The 27,232-nt window shown below is 36.8% G+C and overlaps 1 protein-coding gene across 3 annotated transcripts in view; it reads left to right on the forward strand.

Moving 5' to 3' along the window:
* Positions 1–1,248: 1,248 nt before the first annotated feature.
* The window catches only part of PCNX4 (pecanex 4), a 39,115-nt gene continuing 13,131 nt past the window's right edge, over positions 1,249–27,232 (forward strand). The window contains exons 1-7 of one of the 3 annotated variants that reach the window (XM_081049756.1): positions 1,269–1,747; positions 15,218–15,961; positions 21,231–21,410; positions 21,499–22,013; positions 22,269–22,369; positions 22,491–22,613; positions 26,838–26,894. In XM_081049756.1, the coding sequence (XP_080905882.1) occupies positions 15,273–15,961; positions 21,231–21,410; positions 21,499–22,013; positions 22,269–22,369; positions 22,491–22,613; positions 26,838–26,894 (1,665 nt within the window). In that variant the 5' untranslated portion in view covers positions 1,269–1,747; positions 15,218–15,272. Of the gene's footprint in view, positions 1,748–15,217; positions 15,962–21,230; positions 21,411–21,498; positions 22,014–22,268; positions 22,370–22,490; positions 22,614–26,837; positions 26,895–27,232 lie in introns of all 3 variants that reach the window. The other 2 variants (XM_081049757.1, XM_081049758.1) reach the window with 2 other exon arrangements.

Here is a 27,232-nt window from a genome sequence, read left to right on the forward strand (position 1 = left end):
AGAAAAAAATACAAAAGACCTCATGTATAACTTTGAGATAAGGAGATCCAAAGGAGACAGTCCTCAAGCCATTCAGAAGCCCCAAGTATGCAGAATTGTTAAGGTATCAATCACAAGGGGAAAAGGCGGGTACCTCCATACTGACAAATTGGCTTCAAAGATCCCTTCCAGGAGCCTCTAAATCAGGGGTGTCCAAACTTTTTTCAACATTTTTCACCAAGGGCCATATGCGATAAAATACACAAACAGCCGGGCCACTCACTCGAGGTGAAGCATGTATTGCCTCACCTGGTTTATTTAAGTAAACTAAATATATTTTTGGAATTTGCTGCTGGATCACGGTAGGCCCCCAGGCCACAGATTGGACACCCCTGCTCCAAGTCATTCGAGACCAATTTAAAACTCTCCCACGATGGATGCTTGAGGGTTACTGGTAGACTTGCAACCAGTAATCTGGAAGGTGTCCAGAATAAGGGTGGAAAGGAAATCACGGAAAATGGAGGTTGTAGGAGGAACAGGGCATAGGGATAACTTTTAAACTAGCAAAACGGGAGACTCTGTGGACACCCTGTAAAGATTCCAGGATCTGAAATTGATGCGAATAACAGTTCGCCACTTTTTTTTTCCCCAGTTGGAACATGGGAACTTTACCTTATTTTATTAATGAACAGACACTTTAGTAACATGTTTCAGTGATGGACATTTTAGTTCTTTGTATTAAGTATGCAGTCACTATCCACTCATGGGGGAAAAAAATGCAATGATGGGATTTTAGCGGGCACTTACCGTGTTTCCCAGAAAATAAGACCTAGCCGGACAACCAGCTCTAATGTATGTTTTGGAGAAAAAATAATATAAGACCCGGTCTTATATAAGATGGGGTCTAATATTATAGAAAAATAAGACCAGGTTTTACATTAATTTTTGCTCCAAAAGACGTATTAGAGGTGAGTGTCCAGCTAGGTCTTATTTTCAGGGAAACATGGTAAATGCAGTTCCAAATCTTCCAAGCTGAATAGGACGTATGAAGCATCAAAGATATTTATTACCCTCGGTGTGTTGGGTGGTGACGGCCAAAGCGCGGGTGTGGTTAACGAAGGTCGCAGGACCTGAGTGGTCGGAGGCGCACACTCCACAGGCCGCAGTCAGACCACCAAGGACCTGACACTCGCAAAATGGCGACCGCGCGTCCATCTGGGGAGAGCACCACCCTGCGGAGGAACGTCACGTCACCAAGGCAACGACGTTCTTGCGTAAGGGTGCGGCCCGGGTGAAAGTTCAGGATTAGGTGTCGGAACCCCTTGTTGCTGCTGCCGCGTCTGGGCCCAGCGTGAGACCAGCGCGTGAGCGGCTCCCACGTCCCTCCGCAAGGCAATTGTTGGCCCAGGCCTAGAGAGAAGGAAGCGCAGCCCTTCCCGCGATCCGCCCCGCCTGGCCGGCGGGAAGGGAGGCACCCAGGAGCGAGCAGAGGAGGCCGGGGGTGTGGCGAGGCGGGCGCCCGGCCCGCCCCCGAGCGCGCGCTTAGTTCCGCGCCGGGTGGCGGCAGCCAGCGTTGACGTTAGCCATGGAAACGCGGAAAGTGCCTGGGCACGATCGAGGTGAGCCGGTTGCCAGGCCGCCACAGCTTCCCTGCCTCCGCGCCCGGACCGCAGGCAGCCCCCCTGCGGGAGCGCCCAACCCGGGATTACCTGCAAAAATGCAGTTCCCGGGATGCCTTCGTATTGCCTCTTCCCTCGGGTGACTCGAGGTACGTTTGCTCCCCGACACTCACATGGGGACTTCTTGGTCGCTTTAATTTCCAAGCCTGCTCCGCCACGTTGCTCTTGCAGTTTTAATTGCGACAGATTTATGGTTCTTTGTTGTAAAACCTTTATGTGCGTTTATTGCACATTTTAAGACGTAAGATGACCTCAAGTCGCCGGAGGCATCAATCCGGTGTGATTTTAACTTTCTTTGGAAAGACTGTTTTAGCCTGTTGACTTACAGTATTTTGTTTCTAAGACACACTTGTGAAATGGAAAATGTACTTTTGAGCCTTGATTTAGGGGTGGCCTTTATCCCAATAAAGTTCACATACTATGCCCTTGGTACAGTACTTTTTCTCTCCCTATCTCTAACTAAACCACATTTGCCCCAAATTCATCAACTCATGGCACCGTGAACATGAATTACTCTTTACCCACTGATCTGCTCCCTCTCACCACAAGTCTGTCCAGGATGAGCGTTTACTTCCATGAAGTCTGCTCTGTCAGAAGTTATTTATCAGACCTCTGAATTATCTGCTCGATTATTATTTTTTCTCTTATTCAGCTGTATAATATTAGGTGTTTTTTGGTTTGTTGTTTGTTTGTGGTTAACTCATTCCTGCAGTTAGAGCAAAGACCATCCTTTATATATATCATTCGGTGTCCTCAGCCAACCATACCAAATCCCCAAATCTTTATGATAGCTTCCAGAGCCAGATTCAAAGTTCAGATATTGCCATTTTAGTAATTTACATTTTGGGGGCACACATTAGCTACTCTTAAATTTCCTACTTAAAAAGCTGCCTACTAGTTATTAACTGCCACAGAAAATACCAGGTCGGGACCTTTTCTGTTTGGTAGTACTAATATAAGATAGTATTGAATGTCAACTGTAATTGGAAAATTAAAAATAAAAAAAATTATTGAGATATAATTCACATTCCATGCAATTCATCCATCAAAAGTGTACAATTCAGAGGGTTTTAGTATAGTCACAGAACTGTGCAGTCAAATTTAGAACATTTTCATCACCCCAAAAAGAAGCCCTGTACCTTTAAACAATCACTCTCCCTTGCTCTCCCATTCTCATTATCCTCTCCAGCCATAGGCAAACACAAATCTATTTTTTGTCTTTATAGATTCGCTTGTTGGACGTTTTGTATAAATGGAATCATACAATATGTAGCCTTTGTGATTGGCTTCTTCCATTTAGAATTCTGTTTTCAAGGTTCATCCCATGTCACATGTATCAGTACTTCACTCTTGTTTATAGCCTAATGATCTTCTATTGTACAGATATGCCATATTTTATTTCATTCTTTGGTGGACATTTGGGTTGTTTCTATTTTTTAGCTATTAATAATATTTCTGCTATGAAGGTTCGTGTACAGATTTTTGTATAGACTTTTATGTTTTCATTTCTCTTGGGTAAATACCTAGGAATGGAATTGCTAAGTCATATGGTCACTATGTTTAGCCTCTTGAGGAACTGCCAGACTGTTTTCCAAAGCAGCTGCACCATTTTACATTACCACTTGAGGGTTCTAATTTCTCCACAACCTCACCAATAATTTTTATTGTCTATTTGATAGCCAGTCAAGTGGATTAAAGTGATATCTCCTTGTGGTTTTGATTTGCATTTCCCTAATGAGTAATGACATTGAGCACCATCTCATGGCGCTTATTGGCATGTGTGTATTATCTTTGGCGAAATGTCTATTCAGATCCTTTGCCCAGTTTTAAATTGAGTTACTTGTTTTTTCATTATAGAGTTGTAAGAGTTTTTTACATATTCCAGATAAAAGTCCCCTATATATATAAATTGCAAAGATTTTCTCCCATTCTGTGGGTTGTTTTTCACTTTTTTGACAGTGAGAACCTTTTCTTTTAGACACTTTCCCACTTGTGTTTATGTCTTACCAAGGAGTCCTATGTGACAGTGCCTTCATACTGGCTTAGATAACAAAAGTTGCCCATTTTGACAATCTGTAGTTTCCGCTTAGGCCCACCTTTCCCTGAAAACACTTTCTCATAGCCTTCTGTTTCTCTATCCTCAAAATAAAATTCCCTTTCATTTAGCAATAGCTTGGTGTGATTGAAAAACTCAATCTGCTACCAACTGACATTGTATATTGGTTAAATCACCTAATATTACCGGTTCTCCATTTTCTTTTCTGTAAAATAAATGGATTTATTTCTGGTAATTCATATGAGTGGTATTCAGTTTATTCACCTAATACTTGATTTTGAAAGAAAAGCATATTAATCTACTTGAATTTATAATGGGTAAGATGTTTGAGGTATGAGAAGGGTAGATTGAGACAGGAGTAGAAGTATTGGCTGGCCCTGCTGTACATTTATCATGCTCTGATGTGAACTTTGGTTATTTCCTACCATCTTAGTTTTCCATAAGTAATGGAATGCTATCAGTTCATATTCTAGTGTTGGACATTTCCAAAGGGTGAATCCTAGAGCCAACTCATCATTCCACCTCTGAAGCATTGACTATACCTGCAATAAATAGACCCTTTGAGATGTCTAGCACCCTTCCCATCTAATAATAGTTTTCTCAACAAACCAATTCCGATAAATGTACAGAAAACTCTTAGATTCAAAGACCCTCCAAAATATTGAGTTTGAATAAATACTATTTTGTAGATTCAAAGAGATATTGATGTGCTTGTTCTTTCTGTTTAAGACTTTTTCTTTCATTTTATAATTGATAAACTGTAACTTGAAATGTATTTTTCATGTTTTAAGACCAAAGGTCTTTCAAAAGGCCCTTCAGAAATTGGCTGTTTGTCCATGGCATGGATTCAAGTTAAGATCCCATAGAGCACTTTCAGAATAATAGGGGTAGCTATCTTTGCATCTCTAGATTCCTACTAGCACCCTCAACAGTTAGCACTTGGCTATCAAAAATGTCCATATGTGCATACTTTTTAGAATTGCTCTGATAGTAACAGGTGACTTTCATCCAGAGCAACTGAGAATTAAGTTGTTTCATATCTTGCTTTTTGAGTGCTTAGCTAGAGGCCATTTTGTTTCTTTTCTAGACGTGAAGTTTTTTATTTTCCAAACTAGTAAAGGTGGTGATGTTTGGAAAACACATATACATACATGTAATGAATATTCTCAGAGATATAGACCATATTCATGAAATAATAATAGGATTCTATAAAAAGGAACATCCAGGGATTAAAGAAGTGCTCTTAGAAATTTAAAATAAGAAAGAAAAAGTTTAATAAAATTTGACAATAGTAAGCATCCTGAAAGTAAACAAAAATACATTTGAGGCACAATGCAGAAGTGCTCGGTATATATGTTTGGATTCAATATAACCTCATATCTCTTAGGATGACTATTATATACATATATATATATATATATATATATATATATATATATAATTTATTTTAAGATAACTGTTGGTGAGGATGTGGAGAAATTGGAGCCCCTATATGCTGGTGGTAGAAATGCCAAATGGTGCATCTACTATGGAAAACATTATGGAGGGTCCTCAAAAAATTAAAAATAGAACTGTCATGTGACTCAACAATTCCACTTCTGGGTGTTTATCCAAAAGAATGGAAATCAGTATCTCAAAGAGATATTTGCACCCCCATGTTCATGCAGCATTTTTCATAATAGCCAAAAACTAGAAGTAAACAAGTGTCCATCAACAGATGAATGGCTAGGAGGGGTCCAGTCAAGATGGCAGAGTAAATAAATGCCGTGTTTACCTGCTCTCACAACCACATCAAAATTACAACTAAACTATAGAACAACCGTCATGGAGAATCACCTGAACTAAAGCCCTACAACTAAGGACATACAGAAGAAGCCTCCTGGAGACTGGTAGGAGGAGCAGAGATGCAGAATGGCCTAGTCCCACATCTACGTGTGACCATCAAAAATTGGGAGAGATATCTTGGCTGTAGAGGTCCCCCTCAGAGGAGTGACAGATCCCAGGCTCACACCAGGCCCGCCAGTCCAGGGTTCCACTGTCGGGGAGATAAATCCTCATTACTTCTGGCTGTGAAAACCAGGGGAGATTGTGGCTGAGTGAGACCAGGGTTACTGCAGTTTTAGGCGCTCCACTTAAAGGGTCAATGCATGGACTCACTTGCTGATGGACTTGCACTGGGGCAGCAGCTCAAAAGGCACTAGGGACATATGGGGAGGAACTGAGTTGTCTGGCTTCAGAGCGAGGGTTGGAGGGGCAACTTTCTCCCAGATGGAGAAGCTGGTATAAGCAATTGTTTCTTTTTTGAGCCCTCCCCCAACCCAATGTGCAGACACAGGCAGCTGCCATATCTGAGTTTCCATCAACCTGGCTAACATCTTTCATTCTCCCCATCCTGATTTTCTTAGACCCCACCCAACTTTGGGGTACACCAAAGCAGCTCCCAGTGGCTTTTCCTTATAAATAGCCTGTCTTGGCTCATTCTGCACACTTTCCTGAAATCTCTCAAAGGTTCACAAAACCCAAACAAGCAGCATTTGGCCTCAATATGTCCCTTACCTCTGGCTGCACTGCCCTAAGCCTGGCACTAATGGCAGGCACCCCCAGTTCATGGTTTTGCCTCTCGAGGCAACTCCAAGCCCAGCACGGGCAGCAGCCATCTTTGGATTACATTGTGGCTCATGCCAGGTGGGCCCAGGCAGAGCACAGGCTGCAGCTAAAGTTGGCCTGCAGTGGCGCCCCTCCCAGGAGGTCCTGGGGCTGGCACACCCAGTGGCTAGTTTCAGACCATCCTGAGCATCACTTGACCACCACCATGGATGACACCCAAAGGGCAAGCTTGGCAAGTACCAGAGCCCTGCAAAAGCGAATCTTGCTCCATAGGGCCACGCCCTGCACAGCAGCAACTCCCATTGACATGCAAACAGCAACCAAAGCTCAACTACAAGAGAAGAACACACACAAGCCACACAAGGGACACACATGGAGCACCTGACTCAGGTGACCAGGGATACTGGGCCACTGGGCCCCCCAGCATACCTACTACACAAGGCCACTCTACTAAGACTGTGCAACATAACAGCCCTACCTAATACATAGGAACAAACACAGGGAGGCAGCCAAAATAGGGAGACAAAGAAACATGTCCCAAATAAAAGAACCAGAACAAAGTTCCAGAAAAAAACTAAAAATGGAGACAAGCAATCTACCAGACTCAGAGTTCAAAACACTGTTTATAAGGATGCTCATTGATCTCATGGAGAACTTCAACAAAGTGATCGGAAACATAAAAATGGAGATAGAAAACATTAAAAAGAACTGGACAAAGAATACAATAACTGAAATGAAGAATATATTAGAGGGAATCAACAGATTAGATGAAGCAGCGGATCGAATCAGCAATTTAGAAGATAAGGTAGCAGAAAACACCCAAACAACAGCAAAAATAAAAAAATCCAAAAAAAATGAGGATAGTTTAATGGACCTCTGGGACAACATCAAGCATACCAATGTTCACATCATAGGAGTACCACAGGAAAAGAGAGAGAGAGCAAGGAATTGAAAACCTATTTGAATAACTGATGGAAAACTTCCCTGACCTGGCAAAGGAAATAAACATACAAGCCCAGAAAGCACACACAGTCCCAAAGAAGATGAACCCAAAGAGGCCCATACCAAGACACATCATAATTAAAAGGCCAAAGGTTAAAGACAAAGAATCTTAAAAGCAAGAGAAAAGCAGTTACCTACAAGGGAGCTCCCATAAGACGGTCAGTTGATTTCTAAACAGAAACTTTGCAGAAGGATTGGTATGAAATATTCAATGCTGAAAAGCAAGGACCTACAACCAAGGGTACTCTATCCAGCAAGGCTATCATTTAAAATCAAATGACAGATAAAGAGCTTCCCAGACAAGAAAAAGCTTAAGGAGTTCATCACCGCCAGAATTAAAGGAATCTTAGAGAGACTCCTTTAAGACAAAATATAAAAAACAAAAAAATACGAATAATAAAATGGCAATAACTACATATCTATCAGTATTTATTTTAAATGTAAATGGATTAAATGCTCCAATCAAAAGATAGCATGGTTGAGTGGATAAGAAAACAAGACCGTTACATATGCTGCCTATATGAGACTCACTTTAGATCGAAAGGCACACAACAGACTGAAAGTAAAGGGATGGTAAACGATATTTCATGAAAATGGAAATGAAAAAAACCAACAAAAAAGCTGGATAGCAATATTTTGCCAGACAAAATAGACTTTAAAACAAAGACTATAACGAGACAAAGAAGGACCCAGTAATCCCACTTCTAGGTATTTATCCGAAAATAAACAAAATGCTACTTCAAGGAGACATGTGCATCCATATGTTCATTGCAGCATTATCAATTCATCGATGGATGAATTGATAAAGAAGAGGTGGTACTTATATACAATGGAATATTGCTTGGCCATGGAAGGGAATGGGTTTTTGCCATCTGTGGTGGCATGGATGGACATGGAGGGCATTGTGCTGACTGGAGTATGTCAGATAGAGAAAAACAGATGCCATGTGATTTTGCTTATATGTGGAATCTAAAGAACAAGATAAATGAACAAACTCATAGATACACAGAACATTTTGATGGTTGCCAGATGGGAGGGGGTTAGGGGTGGGTGAAAAAAGGGAAAGGATTAAGAAGTGCAAATTGCTAGTTACAAAATAGTCATGGGGATGTAAAGTAAAGCACAGGGAATATAGTCAATAATATGGTAATAACTATGTACAGTACCAGTTGGGTACTAGTCAAGATGAGGATAGTTTAAGGGACCTCTGGGACACCTAGTCAGGTGGATCACTTTGTAAATTACATAAATGTCTAACCACTATGCTGTATACCTGAAACTAATATAAAATAATATTGAATGTCAACTATAATTGAAAAAAAATTTAAAGGGGGTGAGGTGAAGGGGAATAAGAGGTCAAATTTCCAGGTATAAAACAAATAAGTCACGGGGATGTAATGTACAGCATAGGGAATATAGTCAATAATATTGTGATAGTGTGGTATGGTATCAAATTGTTACTGGACTTATCATGGTGATGACTTCTTTAGGTATAGAAATGTTGAATGACTATGGTGTACACCTAAAACTAATATAAATAATATTGTATATCAGCTATATTTTAATAAAAAATTTTAAACAGATAAGTGGATAGAAAAAAATGTGGTATACACATACAATCAAATATTATTCGGCCCTAAAAAAAAGAAAACCTTGTCAAATGCAATAATATGTATGAGTCTTGAAAACATTATAGTTTTAAGTGAAATAAGCAAGTCACAGGATGAATACTGCATTATTCCACTTATATGAGATATCTAAAATTGTCAAATTCCTAGACAGAGTAGAATGATGATTGCCAGGGCATTAGGGGAGGAAGAAATGGAGAGTTGTTGTTTAACTTTAACGAGTATAAAGTTTCAGTTACACAAGATGAATAATTCTAGAAATCTGTACCACCTTGTGTTTCTAGTTCACAGTACTCTATTGTATACTTTAAATTTTGTTAAGAGGATAGATCTCATGTTAAGTGTTCTCAGCATAAAAAAAATCTAAATCTAATAGAATAGAAAAAAATATGTAGATTCAATGAATGAAATCAATCAATAAAAACAAGATAGATGTTTTAAAAGTAACTTTTGCTAAACAAAAATCAAACAATTGCTAAAACTTCTATTCCTAAGAATTCTATTTGCCAAATTTGAAACTACAACTATAGTAAAGTCCAAAAAAAAAATACATAAAAATGCCACTTTATGTGATTCCTTTGTTTCTTTAAGGGGATTTTTATACTGGTGTCTTGCATGATTGCCAAGTTAAAGTTTTGGTATCTAAGAATTCCCTCCTAGTACACTGCCCAATTGATCTCTGTTTCATACCCTTTTGGGTAATGCATAAGAAACGTGGCTCAAATTTGAAATACAGTAACATTTCTATGGTGGTTTTGTTTTCACACTTTCAGAGAACTATATAAAGAAAGTATATGGCCTAAATTAGTGTTCTAATGCCATCTTTATCACTTAACCTGTCTTTTCACAGCTTTTTCCCCTTAAGCCTTGGGCCGTTTTTCGTTTTAACATGTTGGAGGTAGCAGCCATATAAATGCATCAATCTGTCCAGGAATTAAGTCTTCCAAAGAGTGTGGCAAATTCTCATTCAGGGATTAAGTTTTAGCTATTCTGGTTTTATTTGCCATGATAGTAATCCAGATTAGGATTTAGAAGATCTCTCTGTGTTGCTTCCTACAAAGAAAATATTTTTTAAATACTCCAGGATCTGTAATTAAAAGTCAAACAATACCAATTTATCATAAGTTTTGCCTTAATGAATTTCCATTATTTGTCAGGTAACCCTCTTTTATCCTGAAGATATTAGGAAAAAATACCCATACTTTAAATTACTCTTTCAGCAATTTGTACTTGCTGCCTGTCAAATTTCCCTCATAATTTTTTTCCTCGTATACCTTTGTTCATGAGTTTCCTCCTTGACTGGTAGGTATTTATCTTTTTAATTCTCCTTGACTTAGTAAGATCCTGATTGAAGCCCAGACCAATATTTCCCAAAGTAGTTTCCATAAAATGTGTATAGACACATGATCTATTATTGGATATTGTGGAGAAAAATGAGTACCATGATCAAATAAGTTTGGAAAACTCAAGTGATCCACTTAAAGCAGGTTTGCTATGGTTTTTTTCTTAACTTCAAAGATGTCTCAAAATCTTTACTGATACCCTTTGTGACTCTTCAAGATTGTAATCTAGTGTATAAATTCTCAAACTTCTTTGACCATAGACTGCTTTTCACGAAACATTCTGTAGGGCAAGTAATCCTGCGTCCTTCAGCCTTTCTTTTAATACCCCATTAAAATAACTTAAGTCATTACCCCAATGTCCTTCCCCATGCTTCTAAGGCTTCTTGAGGGAACTTACATTCTCATACGTCTTGGTCTGTTCTCACTTCATTAGTGATTGCTCCTGCCTTATTCTGCCTCTTGTGCCTTCTGTTCTACCTCGGCCTTTCTCTCCTGGTATGAACTAGCTCCTCCATCCTTACTTATAATGAAGAAAATTAAAGTGTAGGATAGGACAGGGAACAAATTAAAATTGGACTTCTGACATGTTAAAATTCTCCAGCCATTTCCTTCTCCATGGGAGAAACTCAGCCATGTTTATCCCTCAGGCCCATCATGTTCTTATACTGCTTTGGGATATATTGCTCTATGCAAAATCTTCTCTGAGACTATAATACTATCAGTAGATACCATTATTTATTCCATAATAAAAAAATAAGTGAAGATACTTTACAAACAATTAAAAACTGGGAATAAAGAATTCATGGGTTTGCTATTTGGAGTGGGGCAAGTTGTGCTGGAAGTTTTCAAAAACAGTAAAAACTCAAACTCTCTTTTAAACAGCAATATTGAATGTTTTCTAACTTTAATCATCTTATTTAAACAATGCCATTAGTATATACATGCCTCTCCATGCCAAGGTATTTTACTAAGTATTATGGAGAATCAGAAGTATCTCAAGATTTGACCCCTACCCACAAATAACTTATTAGTTGAGAGAAAAAATACATATGAAGAGAATATGTGAAGAGGTGAGCAATACAAGAAATGCCTTATGTTGATACATGTTACAAGGTGAGTAGTATGAACAAGCAATGTTTTTGATACATAGAGAGAAGAGAGGCACAATTCTGCCTAAGTGTTCTGCAAAATTTTCAGAAAGGAGTAGACTGAATCTTGATTGTTGACTAAGATTATTAATTAGGGAAGAGAGTAGCTGACATCTAGGCAAAGGAGAGGGCTTGAGCAGAGGCACCCAGAATGAAAAGTGCAGGATGTGTTTGCAGGGCATGGGGTTGAGAGTTGAGGATATTTGGTAATTTGAAAAGGTGTGAAAATGTTGTATGTAAAATACACAGCCTAGTGTGTATGCCTTCTGAATCTTTTTACACAAATACAAACTACACAAATGAGTACACACAAGTGTATGTACTCTTTAAAAAAAAAAACATGTAATCATCAGTATTTGTTTTACTTTTCAATATATCGTGGGCATTTTCCATGTTTCCACATCAACAGATCTTCACAATATTCTATTTGGAATACAATCACTAGGTATTTTAATGGGTAAGAACATTTAAATTAAACTTTACAAAAGACTCAGATGTACTAAAGTTAAAAGAATAGGGGTGCTAACATGCAGCTAGTAGATAATGTAGCTTATAAGGTACCCGTCAGTTTTTGGCTTCTTTTCTGAGTAAGCCATGTCACCCTTGTTCCTGACTTGCCTAAGTGGGGCAGGAGGGGCCAGCTTTTCCTAACTATCCGGGACATTTCAGGCACTTCCACCCTCTTCAAAAACCCCAGCCATCCAAGTTCATTTTCCTGTCCGATGGCATCTTCCATAGATAATTGAAATTAGAATGTTTACCACCAATCACAGGAGTGTGCCTTCATTTACCCTATAGCTTCTACGAAACAATCATATCAATACAGTACACTGAGCCTGACATCAGTACAGGAGATAAGCTCGTTCCGAGGGGAGGGAGGCAATCTTCATCCCCCGGGATTGAACCATCAACCACTAAGGTTCCATTTGGCCTTGTGGTTCTGCTCCTTTGTGAGTATTTACTAGAGGGCTGTCATGTGAGTAAAAGCTCTGACGTGTTTTGTGCAGAACCTAGACCAATGGCTTGGAAATACAAGACAATAAATGTTCATAGTTTAAGAACTTGTTAACAGTATAACAAGGTGTTCTAAGGCAGTAATTCTTAATGGTGACCCCAAAATCTTCTGTGATGCCCAAAAGCTCTCTCCAGGGCTGATTTTGTTTGGATAGAACTGACATGCCGAAAGACTATTTTAAACTGACTGGAAGAAAGGCTGTTTTATAATGGCTTTAAGTTTTTTGTTCGTGGTAAAAATACAGATAACAAAGGTTACCATCTTAATCATTTTTAAGTGTACAGTTCTGTGGTATTAAGTATGTTATCACACACTTAATACCACTTATCAGCCATCCATCCCCATGACTCTTTTCCATCTTGTAACACTCTATATCCATTAAATAATAACTCCCCATTCTCCTCTCCCTCCAGCCCACGCTAACCACCATTCTATCTATCTAGGGTTTTAATTATTCAAATACAATCATATAGTATTTGTCTTATTATGATTGCCTTATTTAACTTAGCATCATATTCCGAACATGCATCCATGTTGTTGTAGCATATTTCAGGATTTCCTTAGTTTTTTAAGGCTGGATAGTATTCCCTTGTATGTATATACTACATTTTGTTTATCCATTTATCCTTCAATGCACATTTGGGTTTCTTCCACAGTTTAGTTATTGTGAATAATGCTGCTATGAACATGGGTATACAGATATCTCTGAGACCCTGCTTTCAGTTCTTTGGGGTATCCAGAAGTGGGATTCCTAGGTGATATAGTAATTTTTAATTTTTTGAAGAACCACCATAGTATTTTCCACAGAGTATGTATCATGTACATTCCTACCAACAGTGTACAAGGGTTCCAATTTTCCCGGCTCCTCGCCAGTACTTGTTTTCTGTTTCTTTGATAGTAGCCATTCTAATGGGTATGAGGTATTATTTCGTTATAGTTTTGATTTGCATTTCCCTAATGATTAGTTATGTTGAGCATCTTTTCATTTGCTTATTGGAATTTTTACATCTTTGGAGAAATGTCTATTTAAGTCCATTGCCCATTTTTGAATTGGGTTGTTTGTTTTTTTGTTGTTGAGTTTTAGGAGTTCTCTATATATTTTGGATATTAATCCCCTATCAGGTGTATGATATGCAAACATTTTCTCCTATTCTGTGGGTTGTCTTTTCATGCTGTTGGTAGTGCCTTGTGATGCACACAATTTTTTAATTTTTATGAAGTCCAATTTGTCTATTTTTTCTTTTGCTACCTCTACGTTTGGTGTCATATCCAAGAAGTCATTGCCAAATTCAATCTTGGAAACTTTCGTCTTGTGTTTTCTTCTAAGAGTTTTATTGTTTTAGGTCTTACATTTAGGTCCTTTGATCCATGTTGAGGTAATTTTTGTATATGGTATTAGGTAGGGTCTGACTTCATTCTTTTGCATGTGGATACCCAGTTTGCCCAGCACAATTTGCTGCTAACACTGTGCTTTTCCCCACTGAATGGTCTTGGCACCCTTGTCAAATATTTGACCATATACATGAGGGTTTATTTCTGGGCTCTCTAGTCTATTCCATCGGTCTATATGAAGATGGCTTTAAACATAATTTTTCTTTTCTAGCCCAGTATATCCCTGAGGTAACACTTTGCTTGCTGACCTTGTGTCAAGCAATAGTTTTCAGAATAAGCCACTGAGTATATCCCAGAAAAAGGAAAAGTAGAGGATCCATATTACTTGATTCTTAGACTTTTGTAGCCTTTAAATTAAAATAATCTAGACTAAACCATGTACAGGTCCTGCTATTGTTTCAAATGCTTTCCTAGTGCTGGCAGATTTTTTTTTGGAAAGTGACAGTGGAAAGAAACTGAAATTTGAATCATGAAGTGGTTTGCCTATGGTAATATAGCTAATAATAAGAATTACTCTGACACCTGAAGTCTTTTGATTTCCAGTTCATTGTCCAGTTCATTGTACTACATGTTGAGCTGCCAATCACTTTTTATTGAAATGATACTATTTTAATAGGATTTGACTTTTTAAATTATTGGAAAATCCTAAATTTATTATAACTAAGTGATGTGACTAACACCTAATATTCTTCTTTTTTTTCCACTTCTATGCCTATTGTAATTCAAGGAATTATAGAGAATATCCCCATTTTCTAGGACAGGGGTTAGTAAACTGTGACCTACAGGCTACGTCTGGTCCACAGCCTGTCTGGGTAACTGTAAAGTTTTATTGGAGCACAACCACTTATATCCATTTATGTATGTATTATCTATGGCTGCTTTTCTGCTACAACAGCACAGTTGAGTCATTGTAACAGAGACCACATGGTCCACAAAGCCTGAAATATTTACTTTTGGCCCTTTACAGAAAAAGTTTGCTGAACCACATAGTAGAGGAAAAAGTTAAACAACAAAAGCTCTCAGGAAATGTTAAACCACTGGCAGATGTGAGTTGAAAGTATTGGTTTTTGAATTTTACTTTGTCTTCAAAATCTAAAAATATGAGTTAACTTAAAATCTACTTCCAAAGATTAAGTTCTAGATAACTTAATAATGGATATACTTTTTTTTCAAATAAAAAACAATTTAGCAGCTCTTTGTTTAGTGTCAAGTATGTGTCAAATAATGGGGAGGAACTAGCGAAGTAAAGTTATAAGTCCTGCCCTTGAAGGAACTAAGGAGATAAAATAGAAATGTGGGGTTCCCCACCCCCGCCATGTTTTAAGTATGAGATTTTTCAAATAATGACTTTTTTCCTTTGTTTTTTAGAGACTGCTGTGTTACAAAAAAGGATGTGCTTTCAGAATAATCCTGAGCGAGAAGGATGAGTCCAGATGTGCCTCTGCTGAATGATTACAAAAAGGACTTCTTTCTGAAGCGCTTTCCACAAACTGTTCTTGGAGGCCCACGACTCAAATTAGGCTATTGTGCCCCTCCTTACATTTATGTTAATCAAATTATCCTTTTTCTGATGCCATGTGCTTTGGGTGGAATTGGAACTCTTTTGTACCAGTTAGGCATCCTGGAAGATTATTACACAGCAGCACTCTCAGGTGGACTAATGCTTTTCACTGCATTTGTCATCCAGTTCACAAGTTTATACGCCAGAAACAAATCGGTGATGGTAGAAAGAATACTAACCACAGATATCTTAGCAGAGGAAGATGAACATGAATTTACAAGTTGTGCTGGTGCTGAGACTATCAAATTTCTAATTCCTGGCAAGAAACATATAGCCAATACGGTTTTTCATTCTGTTCTTGCTGGGTTAGTGTGTGGTCTTGGCACATGGTATCTGCTCCCGAAGAGAATAACCTTGTTGTATGGCAGTGCAGGAGGCACTGTTGTACTGTTTTTTTTTGGATGGATGACATTATGTACGGGAGAATATTCATTAATTGTAAATACGGCTATAGAGACTGCAACTTTCCAAACCCAGGATACTTATGAAATCACTCCTCTTATGAGACCTCTTTATATTTTTTTCTTTGTTTCTGTAGATCTTGCACACAGGTAATAAGCTATCAAATATGAAATAACTTGCTTTGTTTTTAGGCATATATAATAAGAGCCATAGTATTTAAAAAAAAAAATCTGTGAATTGGAAGTCATCATGACCAAACCATTGGGGGATAGGTTGTTTCGATGATTAATCTCTTAGGACTAATCTCTGTTAAACATAATACTAAAGCAGTAATTAAATCTTATTGAAGAGTAAAAAGTAAACCCTTTATAAGATAAAATAAGCAAAATTTCAGTCCTGTGTTTCACTTAAATAAGGAGCAATGAATCTGTAATGTAAGATAGCCTGACTGAAGCCTATGAAAAGAGATGGAACTTTGTGAGGAGAAAATGAACTAAAAATGTATATACATAAATATTATGTACAGATTGAGTGAATTTAAGATGAATAATTTATTTCTAATTTTGTTATGTAACTATATAGAAAATTATTTACAAAATTGTTTGATAAACCTTTTTGCTTGCCTTTTCTAAATCTGACTTTTCTTTCCCTGTTTCTTTAGATTGCAGCTTTCTCTTTCAGTTTAGTGTGTAGGTAGAAATGTACTATCATGTTATGGACTGAATGTTTGTGTTCCCATACATTTAAAGCTCTAACCCCCCATGTGATGGTATTGGAGATGGGGGTCTTTGGGAGGTGATTAGGATAAGGAGGGTGGGGCCCTAGTCTGCTGGGATTAGTGCCTTTATAAGAAGAGATACCAAAGAGCTTGAACTCTCTCCTGCCACCATCTGAGGATACATTGAGAAGCTGGCTGGCTACAAGCCAGAAGGAGAGTTCTCACCAGAACCTGACCATAATGCCACTGTGATCTCAGGCTTCAGGCCTCCAGAACTGTGAGGAATAAATTTCTGTTATTTAAGCCACCCAGTTTGCAGTATTTAGTTACGATAGATCAAGCTGACTAAGACTGTCATACCAAGAGGTGAGGATGCTCCAGTGACAAATACCCTAAAAGTGTAGAAGCGGCTTTGGAACTGGGTAGTGGGTGGAGGATAGAAGAGTTTTGAGGTACATGCTAGAAATATGAACATTAAGGCAATTCTGGTGAAGTCTCAGACACAAATGAGAACATGTTATTAGAAACTGCAGGAAGGGCAACCCTTGTGGCAAATAACTTGGGTAAACCATTTTCTGATGCTTTGTGGAGGGTAGAACTTGAGAGTTATGAAATTGGATATATATCTGATAAAATAAGCAAAATAAGCAAAGTGGTGAAGGAACAGCTTGATTCCTCCTAACTGCTTATAGTAAAATACAAAGAGAGAGAGAGAGATTGAAGGAATTGCTAAGCAAAAAGGAACCAGAACATGAAGATTTGGAAAATTTGGAGCCTATTCATATTGCAAAAAATGAGAAAGCATGTTCTAAAGAGAATACCAAGGATGTGGCTGGACTATTACTAAACAAAGAGTTTATGGGATTACATGAGTAGAAACACTGCCAGTTTGAACTAACGGGGACTGAGGTAAGATGAAATGAATAAAGGTTGTTAGACTTAGATTTGACAGGGTGGGGATGGTAGACCTATTTGGCTGTAAACCATACACTGTTCTTTAAGAACAAGAAAAAATGATCCCAAAAGTAATTCAGAGATTATCAGGACTACTGCCTCAGTTTCACAAACTAGAAGGCCACTGCTTGAAGCCTTGGTCTGGTACAGCTCTGCAGAGGCATGGGGGTAGGACACCCACCTAGAGCTGTTTAGGGGATGTTGCCACTCTGGGGGCCTAAGGGGCAGAGGATAGAACCGAAGAGGATCATTCTCTAGCCTTAAGAGCAAATGGGATTTGGACCCCATCATCCTTTCCTTCATTCCTGCTTTTCCTGTTAGAATAGGACTGTCTATCCTATGCCTGTCCCGCCATTATATTTTGGAAGTAAATATTATAACTTGTCTGATTTCATAGATTCACAGCTGGAGAGGAATTTTGCCTGGGGATAAATGGTACCTTAAGTCTTACCTATATCTGATTTAGGTGGAACTTTGGATGTTAGAACTGATGCTGGAATGAGTTAAGACTTTTGGGGCTTTTGGGATGGAATTAATGTATTTTGCATATAAGAAGAACATGGATTTGGGAGACCAGACAGGATGTTAAAGACTGAATGTATGTGTCCCCTCATTCATGTGTTGAAGCCCTAGCCCCAAATGTGATGGTATTTGGGAAGTGATTAGGTCATCAGGTTGGCCCGAGTCTGATGGGAGTAGAGCCCTTGTAAGGAGAGATACCAGAGACCCTGATCCCTCTGCCATGTGAGGATGCACTGAGAAGCTGGCTGTCTGCAAGCCAGGAAGACATTTCTCACTAGAAACCCACCATGAAGGCACTCTGATCTCATACTTTCTGCTCCCAGACCTGGGAGAAGTTTCTATTGTTTGAGCCTCCTAGTCTCTGGTATTTTGTTATGGCAGCCCAAAATAAAACAAGGCATTTCAAAATATTTAACCAGTTTGTGTACTGAAACTGACCTATTCTTAGGTGTCTGCTATTCCTTAATTCTTAATCTCCTCTCATTGTGCTATATTTACGGATCATTGGACACTATAATACCCTTGTAGTTCTTCCCCTAATCTAATGTGCAAGGGGAGAATTACTTTATGAGAAATTCATTTATATTGGTTTCTTAGTACCACTACCATTTACTAACTATAAAATATATTAGTTAAATGGTTGATTTTGAAAATTTAGCAATAGAGTTTAAATGTATGTATATACATTTGACCTCTTTTAAATGATTTAAATTTATAGGATTATTGTTTTCAGAATATAGATTAAGTTACTATATGACTGCCGTTTCTGAAATCAGAAATTATATACCTGCTATAATACATCTTTGCATCTAAAATGATACCCTAGGTTCTTCAATTAAAAGAAAGTCTCAGACAGTTAATTTATAATTTGGTTACCTTGACTTTATGCATTACTCATTTCTAAATAAAAGACCATAAAATGTTTTTCACTACATTGTAGTTGGATTTAATGTACAGTTTGATAATTACAAAGAAAAATTTTAACTGTAAAAAGACAAAAGCAGTATTCAAATCTACTTTTTCAAATGACGTTTTGTATAGAAAAATTACCTCACACTTCCCTTTTAGAAAATTTTTAGCTTCTGATTAACAAACTAATAATCAAAATGATCTTTATACAGTAGGTATGATACTGCAGATAGGTAATATATGAAATATGTATACTTCAAATTTGGACAGTTGTCAAATATATCAAATTGTGTTTTAATTTTATTTCAGAGATTGTGAACGTTGAAGAGATGAGTTCCACAGTGTTGTCATTTTTTTCTCTTTTCCCATTCTTTATTCTACCCAGTACAGTTGTATGTTAATAACTTAAATGACTCTTTCAGTGCAGTTTTATCAAAGATAAGTGTTAAATCTACAATGCTTTGTTCATAGACTCTAAGGAATTGTTTGAATGGATGATGCATATTTACATCATCTTAACCACTATAAAAACATATCTTTTTTTCTGGGCATGTGGATCATAGCAAGTGTGTAGAAGTTGAAATATCTTGATGGGTATTCAAAACAAAGTGTTTTTTCTTGAGGGCTTAGATTTTTTGCTGTACAAATTTCTTGTTACATTATCAGAAACATTAGAATTTAAACATTTTTTTCATATAAAAGAATTAACCACAATAATCATCTATTGGGCTAAGTAATATACTCAGGAAAGTAACCAGTTTTTGGTTACTTCAATTACAGATCCTTATATTTATTTATGATATCCTTGGGTATAAATATTTTTCTGTGCCATTGCTTATCATTTACGTTAAGAACAAAAATATTTGGGTAGTAAATGGAATGTGGGTAAAGTATTTCCTGAGTACATTATTTTTACACAAATTATCTTATCCTTGAATATGTTAACAAGAGAAGTATTGTCTTTAAAAAGAAAAAAAGCTATACAAATCTGCATGTTTTCCTTGACCTCCTGTGGCTTATTGTATGTGATTTGATTTTCTTTGCTTCTTCAGTGTTTTCTTCACAGAAAGAAATGAATTTTATTTTAAAACCATACTACAGAAAGTATTGTCTTCTAATTTAGCATACACTGTTAACCTTGTGTTCATTAATTCTCTGCTTATAAAAATTTGAAGGACATACATTATGAGAGAGTGCATTAGTTGGGATAGTCCTGGTATGTGTGTGAGCAAACACATTATGTCATTATTATATCCATACTTGCTATACATTTGTTTCTGGACTGTTAACATACACTTAAGTGGTGATTATTACAGAAGTCGCCTTTCTCCTTGACTTCGATGTCTAGCAGCTCAGGTACAAAATTTATGCTATAAATTTTGTTGAGATTTAGTTTTCTCTTTTGAAAGTTATCTCTTGAACTTCGTAAGTACTATGACATTGTTGGTTTCCAGACAAGATGTTTGGTTAGCCTCATTCCAAAAAAATTAGTAATGTATTGGCAATGTTTATCCTTCTCTTATTAAATTATTTAAAATCATTTAATGATGTTACATTTAACTGGTCAGTGTTGATTCAAGAACCAGTTTGTTTATTTAAGAGATGCCATCTCTAATTTTTGAAATTGTGTCCCTACCATTGTGTGTACAAAATAGAAACAATATTATAAGTGCTATTAATAGTTAAGTTTCCAGGCAAACCTACAGAGACACATTCAACTCTAAAGTTGCTAACTTTTGATATTATCTATACAGACTTCAAATTCTGGAACATCGGAGCAAGACAGTGTAGGAGAGAGAAGGAAAAAGGGAAGAGCTTCCTCTCATTGCTAGCTACTAATGTGTGAACAGCAGTAAGGTGTTGGCTTTCTCAGAGTTACTTGCAATTTTACATTTAAAAATGTTATACTCTAAAGCATCATTGGTAGAATTTCAGCCAATGTAGTTTAGACATTTAAGGGAGAAATACTTTTTCTCTGGGCTCAGTTTGGTTTTACAGATTCCTAAATTCAATTTTACTTAGAAAAGCATTTTTAATTACATCTTCCTTTCCACATTTGAATCCACATATTCTCTAAGCGTTAAAATTAGACACAACTGAGTAGGGGTAGTTCCTGGTATGGGGGAAGGACAATAATCACAATTTATTAGTGTTGAGCTCTTATAAGTTAGGACTAGGACCTTTCTGTAAATGTCCTTTTTAGGGGTATGGTGTGTGGGGTGGGGGTGGGGGTGTATGTATTGTTTTGTTTTTCCTGGGAAGATCCTCTTCTATATATTATTTCTTATGATGTAATTGTTTTCTTTTTCCTGCAGGTTTATGGTAAATGTACCAGCTCTAGAACAAATGAATCAGATTTTACACATTCTGTTTATATTTTTACCTTTTCTGTGGGCACTCGGCACTCTGCCCCCTCCCGATGCACTTTTCTTATGGGCAATGGAGCAGGTTTTAGAGTTTGGCCTTGGAGGCTCATCTATGTCAACCCATCCACGGTAATTATTTCAAATATTGAAGTTATATGTAACGTATTCATAAAGAATTTTTTTTTCTTTTCAAGCAAATTTTCTTTCTTCTCTGCAGGTTATTAATAATGTTCATCGTTTCTGCTGGAACAGCTATAACATCATATTTCATTCCCAGTACTGTTGGAGTGGTTCTTTTCATGACTGGACTTGGGTTCCTACTGAGTCTTAACCTAAGTGAGATGGGTTTTGTCTTCAAACGCAGTGTAACCAGACACAGAGTTGGAACCAAATCTAAGGCCTTACCCAGTGGTTCAGAAAAACAACTTACTTGGAAGGAATGCCTTTTCTACATCATGATATTAGTCTTGGCTCTCTTAGAAAGTATTTTGCTTCATCACTTTGCTTGTTGCTCACAGATTTCTAAAAACAGTCCCCAAGCTATTGTTGGCTATATTTTGATGGTATTACTTATAACTCTATGGATACTTAGAGAAATTCAGAGTGTCTATATCTTTGGAATTTTCCGAAACCCTTTCTATCCAAAGGATGTGCAAACTGTGACGTTATTCTTAGAGAAGCAAGCAAGGCTCCTGAAGATTGGTGTTGTCAGACGGATTTTGCTAAATCTAGGTAGGAAGGTAAAATCTACTAACCTTGTGTTATATCTGTGAAGTGTACAGAAATATGAAATACCCACATTTGTGTAATACTATACTTCATACAGTGTTTATTCTTTTATGGTTTGGTTTGTTCGTTTATTAGGACTTTTTGTTTTTACTTACTTGCTTAAATGTACATTTAAAAAACCTCATATTGGCCAAAATAAAATATTATAGAAGGGGTTACTTTGCCTTAATTAGATTTGTCTTTTTCTGTTTGTCTTAGTGTCACCTTTTGCTATGATAGCATTCCTTTCACTGGATACTTCCTTACAAGGGCTGCATTCTGTGTCTGTCTCCATTGGATTCACAAGAGCTTTTAGAATGGTAATCCTAACATGCATTTAAGAATATTTTCCTATTCCTAAATTTAATTGTAATTTTGTTTACTCTGTTTATCCAGATTATCAAATTCTACCTAATAAAGTGGGTAATTTGTGTATGGCAGGTATGGCAGAATACAGAAAATGCTTTATTGGAGACAGTCATTGTATCAGCAGTTCACTTGTTGACCTCGAGTACAGATGTATGGTGGAACAGAAGCCTGGATACAGGAATCAGACTCTTACTGGTAAATGCCTTTTTTAACAGCTTCATTGAGATGTATTTCATATACCATAATCTTACACACTTAAAGTGTGTAGTTCAGTGGTATATATTCAGAATTTTGCAGCCATCACCACAATCTAATTTAGAAAAATTTTAACACCCCAAAAAGATACCTCATATGCATTAATAGTCATTCCCCATTCCTACTCTCCATCCCATCCAGCCCCAGCAGCCATTAATCTACTACTTTCTGTCTCTGCGGATTTGCTAGTTTTGGGCATTTCACATGAATAGAATTATGTAGTCTTTTACATCTTCTCGCTTACCTGTTTTCAAGGTTCACCCATATCATAGCATGTATCAGTATTTTATTCTTTTTTATTATATTCTTTCTGACATTATAAATGGTATTGTTCCTTAATTCATTTTCTTGGCTTGTTTATTTGCTATGGTATGGAATACAATTGATTTTTAAAATATTAATCTTGTATCCTGAAATCCCACTAAACTCCTTTATTAATTCTAATAGATTTTTAGATTTCTTAGGATGTTCCTATATATAAGATTATGTCATCTGCAAATTAGAAATAGTAAAGATAGTTTCACTTCTTTCTTTCCAATCTATATGTCTTCCATTTCTTTTTCTTACCTACTTGCCCTGGCTAGGACCTCTAGTATAATGCTGAATAGAAAAGGTAAGAATGACTCATCACGTGACTTCATCACGACCAAGTGGGATTCATCCCCGGGGCACAAGGATGGTTCAACATCCGCAAATCCATCAATGTGATACATCACATAAACAAAATAAAGGACAAAAATCTTATGATTATATCAATTGATGCAGAAAAAGCATTTGACAAGATACAACATCCATTTATGATTAAAACACTTAATAAAATAGGTATAGAAGGAAAATACCTCAACATAATAAAGGCCATATATGACAAACCCTCAGCTAATCTCACAATTAATGGTGAAAAGCTGAAGCCCTTTGCTCTACTTTCAGGAACACGACAGGGCTGTCCCCTATCACCTCTGCTTTTCAACATAGTGTTGGAAGTCTTTGCCAGAGCAATCGGGCAAGAGAAAGAAATAAAAGGCATCCAAATTGGGAATGAAGAAGTTAAATTGTCACTCTTTGCGGATGACATGATGCTATATATAGAAAACCCTAAAGACTCCACCAAAAAGCTATTGGAAACAATCAATGAATACAGTAAACTTGCTGGCTACAAAATCAACGTACAAAAGTCCATTGCTTTCCTATATACTAACAATGAAATCTCAGAAAAAGAAATACAAAAAACAATTCCTTTTGCAATTGCAGCAAAAAGAATAAAATACCTAGGAATAAACTTAACCAAGGATGTGAAGGACCTATATGCTGAGAACTATAAGACATTTTTGAAAGAAATTGAAGAAGACACAAAGAAATGGAAAGACATTCCGTGCTCATGGATTGGAAGAATCAACATAGTTAAAATGGCCATTATTACCCAAAGCAATATACAGATTTAATGCAATCCCCATCAAAATCCCAGTGGCATTTTTTAAAGAAATAGAACAAAAAATCATCAGATTTGTTTGGAACAACAAAAGACCCCGAATAGCCAAAGCAATATTTAAAAAAAAACGAACAATACTGGAGGTATCACACTCCCTGACTTTTACTTGTACTACAGGGCTACAATAATCAAAACAGCTTGGTATTGGCGGAAAAACAGACACATAGACCAATGGAATAGAATTGAGAACCCAGAAATAAAACCACATACATATGGACAGATAATATTTGACAAAGAAGCTAAAAGCATACAATGGAGGAAAGACAGCCTCTTCAATAAATGGTGCTGGGAGAATTGGATAGCTACGTGCAAAAGAATGAAACTGGACTGCTATCTGTCACCATGTGCCAAAATTAATTCAAAATGGATCAAAGACTTAAGCATAAGACCTGAAACAATAAACTGCATAGAAGAAAACATAGGTACTAAACTTATGGACCTTGGGTTCAAAGAGCATTTTATGAATTTGACTCCAAAGGCAATGGAAGTAAAAGCTAAAATAAACTAATGGGATTATATAAAACTGAAAAGCTTCTGCACAGCAAAAGAAACTACTGACAAAATAAAGAGGCAACCAACTGAATGGGAGATTTTTGCAAACAGTGCCTCTGATAAGGGGCTAACATCCAAAATATACAAGGAACTCATGAAACTCAACAACAAAAAAACAAACAACCCAATTGAAAAATGGACAGAGGACCTGAAGAGACATTTCTCCAAAGAGGACATACAAATGGCAAATAGACATATGAAAAAATGCTCAACATCGCTAATCATCAGAGAAACGCAAATGAAAACCACAATGAGATATCACGTCACCCCAGTCAGAATGGCTATCATCAACAAGACAAATAGTAACAAGTGTTGGAGAGGCTATGAAGAAAAAGGAACCCTCATACACTGTTGGTGGGAATGCAGACTGGTGCAGCCGCTATGGAAGGCAGTGTGCAGGTTCCTCAAAAAATTACGAATAGAATTACCATATGACCCAGCAATCGCTCTCCTGGGTATCTACCCCAAAAATCTGAAAACATTTACCCATAAAGAAACGTGTGCTCCAATGTTCATTGCAGCTTTGTTTACAGTGGCCAAGACATGAAACAACCAAAATGTCCTTCGGTAGATGAATGGATAAAGAAGTTGTGGTATATATACACCATGGAATACTATTTGGCGGTAAGAAAAGATGATATAGGAACATTTGTGACAACATGGATGGACCTTGAGAGTATAATGCTAAGTGAAATAAGTCAGACAGAAAAAGCAGAGAAGCATATGATTTCACTGACATGTGGTATATAAACCAAAAACAACAAAAGAACAAGACAAACAAATGAGAAAGAAAAACTCATAGACACAGACAATAGTTTAGTGGTTACCAGAGGGTAAGGGGGGTGGGGGTGGGAGATGGGGGTAAGGGGGGTTAAATATATGGTGATGGAAGGAGAACTGACTCTGGGTGGTGAACACACAATGGGATTTATAGATGATGTAATACAGAGTTGTACACCTGAAATCTATGTAAATTTACTAACAATTGTCACCCCAATAAATTTAATTAAAAAAAAGAAAAGGTAAGAATGGACATCCTATGAGGAAAGCATCCAGTCTTTCTCCATTAAGTTGATGTCAGTCTTTTACCATTAAACATATTAACTATTGGTTTTTCATACATACTCTTTATCGAGTTGAAGAAATTTTATTCTATTCCTAGTTAAGTCTTTTTATCATGAAGATCGTTGGATTTTGTCAAGTGCTTTTTCTGTGTCTGTTGAAATGATCATGTGGTTTGGGTCCTTTAATCTATTAACATGATATAATACATAGACTTTTGGTTATTAAACCAATTTTGCGTTACTGGAATAAATCTCACTTTGTCATGCTGTATAATCCTGTTTATGTGTTGTAGGATTTGGCTGGCTAGTATTTTGTTGAGCATTTTTATGTGAGATATATATATATATATATCTGTGTGTGTGTGTGTGTGTGTGTGTGTGTGTGTGAGACAAGATATATATATGTAGCTTTTCTTGTCATGTCTTTGTGGTTTAGATATTATAATAGCACTGACCTCATAAAATGATTTGGGAATTTCATATTAATTATTCTTAAATGTTTTGCAGTATTCAGTATGTATCATAAATATTTTGTAGTATGAAAGCCATCTGGGCCTCAACTTTTCTCTATGGGTAGTTTTTAAATTACTAACTCAATTTATTTACTTGTTATAGGTCTATCCTGATTTTCTGTTTCTTGAGGTGGTTTCAGTAATTTATGTCTTTTTGGAAACTTATCAGTTTCATCTAAGTGATCTAATTTATTTTCATACGGTTGCTCATGGTATTCTCTTATAATCCTTTTTATTTTTTTGTGTAAGATGTTAATGTTACATCCTTCTTTCTTGATTTAATTAATTTGAGTCTTCTCTTTTTTTTCTTGGTAGATCTAACTAAACACTGGTCAGTTTTGTTGATCTCAAATAAACAGTTTTTGGTTTCATTGCTTTTCCCAGTTTTTCTATTCTCTATTTTATTAATTTCCTCTTTAATCTTTATTTATTATTTCCTTCCTTCTGCTCACTTGAATTTTTGTTTGCTCTTTGTTTTTTTATGTCTCTAGTTTCCTTAAGGTGGAAGATTAGGTTATTGATTTAAGATCTTTCTTCTCTTTTAATATAGGCATTTAAAGCTATAAATTTCCTTCTGAGCACTGTTTTAGCTGTATCACAAGTTTTGGTATGTTGTGTTTTTGTTTCATCATCTCAAACTATTTTCTTGTTTATTTTGTGATTTTTTTCCTTTGACCCATTGGTTATTTAGGAATATGGCTTTTTAATGTTCAAGTTTCTTTCTATTGTTGATTTAAGTCTATTTTGGGTGAAAAACATACTGTACATGATTTATATGAACATACTTAGTATGATTTCAATCTATTGAGGTTTGTCTTATGGCATGACTTCTCTTTCTTAATCTGTAAAATACTCTCTAGAATAGGGATAAATTAAGGGTAGTTGCTTAATTATTTACCACTTTTAGCCCTCATGACTTAGCAAGCATGTCATATGAAGCTTAAT

Source organism: Rhinolophus hipposideros, assembly GCF_964194185.1.
Source record: "Rhinolophus hipposideros genome assembly, chromosome: 5".
Lineage (NCBI taxonomy): Eukaryota > Metazoa > Chordata > Mammalia > Chiroptera > Rhinolophidae > Rhinolophus > Rhinolophus hipposideros.